General features: G+C 37.8%; 1 protein-coding gene across 1 annotated transcript; it reads left to right on the top strand.

The window, feature by feature from the left end:
• Positions 1–218: 218 nt before the first annotated feature.
• LOC132271679 (ethylene-responsive transcription factor CRF4) lies at positions 219–2,234 on the top strand. The gene has a single exon (XM_059773121.1). It carries the CDS (start codon positions 724–726, stop codon positions 1,807–1,809), a length of 1,086 nt encoding a protein of 361 aa, XP_059629104.1. The 5' UTR covers positions 219–723; the 3' UTR covers positions 1,810–2,234.
• The last annotated feature ends 1,307 nt before the right edge of the window (positions 2,235–3,541 follow it).

Genomic DNA, 3,541 nt, shown 5'->3' with positions numbered 1-3,541 from the left:
TCGTCGCCGGAGATCTTCCACCCACCGGTGACTAATATCACTTTTCCCTCCTAAAAACACCATCCCATATATAGATATTTATAGAATCACAAATATATACGGAGTACTATATTTTTTCAAAAAAATATAATATTAATTAATAATAAATGGGTTTCCTTAGTATTTTATTTCGGGCTTACCAATTTCGGCTGTTGGATCCTATAAAACAGCGATTTCAGTGTTGGTCTCCACCGCAACTGAAACTTACTCACTCTGCCCCCATTCTCTCTCCTTCCATTCTCTCTCTCTCTACTTTTACCATCTTGAAATTTTCCCAGAAAATTCACAGGACTACACCAAATCGAGATACTTATTCGCTTTCCTTTTCCGATTGATTTGGTTTCTTTCTTCTTTCAAACCACACGACCCTTTAAAGTATGTGAGCCTCTGTCCTGTTTTTCAGTCCGCACCTTTTATTTTCTACCTTTGTTAAAAGTTCACTCCTTTAATCTGCAAATCCGATATTGTTTCGTGGTATAAGGCTGTCGCTTTCTTTCTCCAAAACCCACCTTTTAATGTGTTTTTTCTGTCAGATTTTCTGAATCTGCGCGTGGGTTTGGGTAACCTTCTCTTTGACGACTCTTTAACTTTATTAGTTACAAATCTTGAAACTCATACTTTACCAATCCACGCTCATCACATTGAAGTGGTCTCTCGGCTATCAATGCGAATCTGATAAACAGAATGGATCACAATTTGTTATGTCCGATCAAATACACCGAGCACCGGAACGTGACGAAGAAGCTCGCTAAGCCCTCGACTATAAAGCCGAAAAAGATTTCCGATGGCCGGAGAGTACTACCGGAGGGCGTGCAGAGAGTTGTGCGGGTCTCTGTCACTGATCCTGACGCCACGGACTCCTCGAGTGACGAAGAGGATCTGCTTTTCCATCGACAGCGTGTGAAGAGGTACATCGACGAGATTAGTATCGAGACTGCTTGTAAGAGCAGTGTGGTGGCCAGTAATGGAAAGAAGAGAGCGCTCTCGACCGCCGGAGAGGCGAACCGGAAACCGTCGAGGGCGGGTAATGCGACGGCCGCCGGAAACGTCAAGAAGTTTCGCGGGGTGCGGCAACGGCCGTGGGGGAAGTGGGCGGCGGAGATCAGAGACCCGACGCGGCGTGTGCGGCTGTGGTTGGGGACGTATGACACGGCGGAGGAGGCCGCGATGGTTTATGATAACGCGGCTATTAAGCTCCGGGGACCGGATGCTTTGACGAACTTCGTCACTCCTCCGGTGGAGGAACCGGAAAAGGTGGAGGTTGAGGTTAATGTGGCGTCGGTTTCCGGCGGCTATGAATCCGGTGAGGAGTCGAATAATTTATCGTCTCCGACTTCGGTTCTTCGTTATAGAACTAAATCTAGTGAAGAAGAAGCAGAGCAGCCTAACGGCTCTCCCTTCAAAGAAGGGAAAGCAACCCAACCAGTTGAAGAACCGGTTAAGGAAACATATGGGCCGGTTGAAGAGATCGAACCGGTTGAAGAATTTCAGGAGTGTCATGGAGAAACTAATTATTTACCACCCTATGATAGCTACGCCTCCGGTGAATATGAGTTGCCACTGGACACCATATACGGCGAGGATTATCCTCTTGATTTCGATTTCCTACTACCGGAGCCGCCGGAGCCAATTTTTGATACGGATTTTGGAGATTCCAACACACAAATGTTTGGTGATAGTATAAACTATGAATCGATGTGGCGAGTAGATGAGGGTTTTTCTGATGACATCAGTCATTATTTTGCCTCTGATTCTATACCGGCACTATGAATCCGGTTGGTTAGTCGATTTGTCGACAAATTTTGTAACAGACAGTGGCAAAAACCGGCTAGTTTTTTTATTTTATAAAATAGTATTTTTCAATATTTGTTTTTGATCAAATGTCCACATTGTGTGGACCTTTTTTGAGAGAGTAATATATTTAATGCAATTACATAATTTATTTTGCTATTTATTTATTTATTTTTATTTTTATTTTTATTTTTTTGTGTTAATGTATGGTATATTTACTGTGGCATCATTTTTTTAGGTGCACGAGGGTAAGCGCGATTTGCGGTTTTGGCGTTTGACTAAGTAGTCATATAATGCTGGTGTGAAATAAAGAGTGTGTATAGTTTGTATTGTGGTTTTGGTGGTGTGTATGTTATTATGTTCACATATAACTCTGGTGTGAAACAAAGAGTAGAATAGGAATATGGTTTTGGAGAGATTTTTATTTAAAATGATTCAATTGAATATATTTAGGAGTGTGTGATTTTTATTTAAAATGTTTCAATTGAATATATTTAGGAGTGTGTGCTTTTTATTTAAAATGTTTCAATTGAATATATTTAGGAGTCTTTCGAAGTTGATTGTTGTATCTTTGTAGTCAAATCTCTGTAAAATTTTGAAAACAAAATTAATACTTTATTTTATATTTCATTAGATTTTCAAATAGTATATCACAATCATTTAAATTGTTAAATTTCAAAATTCAAATCCATGTTACGATTTGAATCCAAAATTTGATCATTGTATAACGAAAATTTTGATCCTCGGGTCTATGTCTCCGCGACCTTCTGACTCTGGGCCGAATTTTTGAAATTAGTGAGGGCAATGCCCAAATACATATGTTAACTTAAAAAAACAAAAAAGAATGAAAAAAGTTGGAAAAAAAAAATTATTCAGGCTTTATTTTGAATTAATCTAATTCTTAAATATTCCAAAAAATTTTGAGCCCATGCAATTGAAACATGATCAAAATTTTCTTTATTGACTTTGAATAGCAATCCTTGTAGTGGAGTCAAATGTAAATAGCATCTGAAGTTGAAATGTATCACCCTATAAACATTCCAACAATGATACCAAAGATGGTTTCTCACGCCAAGACTTTAAAGCAATTTCTTAGATACTCCTCAGGTATATATCTTCTCACACTTCAAAGTCCAACGTGCAAAGTCTGCTCACACCGTGTACGAGACTCCGACTACTTCTACCACGTAATTTGAGTCTAAGCTTCTGCAAGCACGGTAAATGGATAAAAACCGCACATATACATACACATATACATATATATATATATATATATATATATATACACACATAATTTTGGTGCTTCTTATTTTGACATCTTTTTTCAAAACACTACTTTGATATTATTTTAATTACAAAAAATATTTAAAAACATTCTTCCGTGTTTTGCTTTGCTACACTGCAATATCTGATGTAAAAAAACACAAAACAAAAACTATTACCAAAGAAAGACGCTAATGTTTCAACTCAAACTAAATTACATGTTTGTGTTGACCAGAGTCTATCCAAATTTAAACCGAGTTCAGAAAACTATGTTCGGATTGGAATCCTAAATGAGGATTTTATAACTTGGTTAAATTTCAGGTTGACCTTTCAACCTTTTTTAACATGTGTATTGGCCTCACAACATACACCCAAAGGCAGCTCAATATAATTTGAGATTTTAGACCCAAAAAAATAAAATGGTTTTTTAATAGGGTCTACCCATATG

This window comes from Cornus florida, unplaced genomic scaffold (assembly GCF_030987335.1).
Source record: "Cornus florida cultivar Cherokee Brave unplaced genomic scaffold, ASM3098733v1 CherokeeBrave_3.0.0_Hap2_Chr08, whole genome shotgun sequence".
NCBI classification, from domain to species: Eukaryota; Viridiplantae; Streptophyta; class Magnoliopsida; order Cornales; family Cornaceae; genus Cornus; species Cornus florida.
Note: the sequence above shows the minus strand (reverse complement) of the source record. Positions and strands in the feature narration are given on the sequence as shown.

What these genes read in the sequence shown, in the direction of transcription:
- LOC132271679 (XM_059773121.1), top strand. Translation starts at nt 724, where the DNA reads ATGGATCACAATTTGTTATGTCCGATCAAATACACCGAGCACCGGAAC.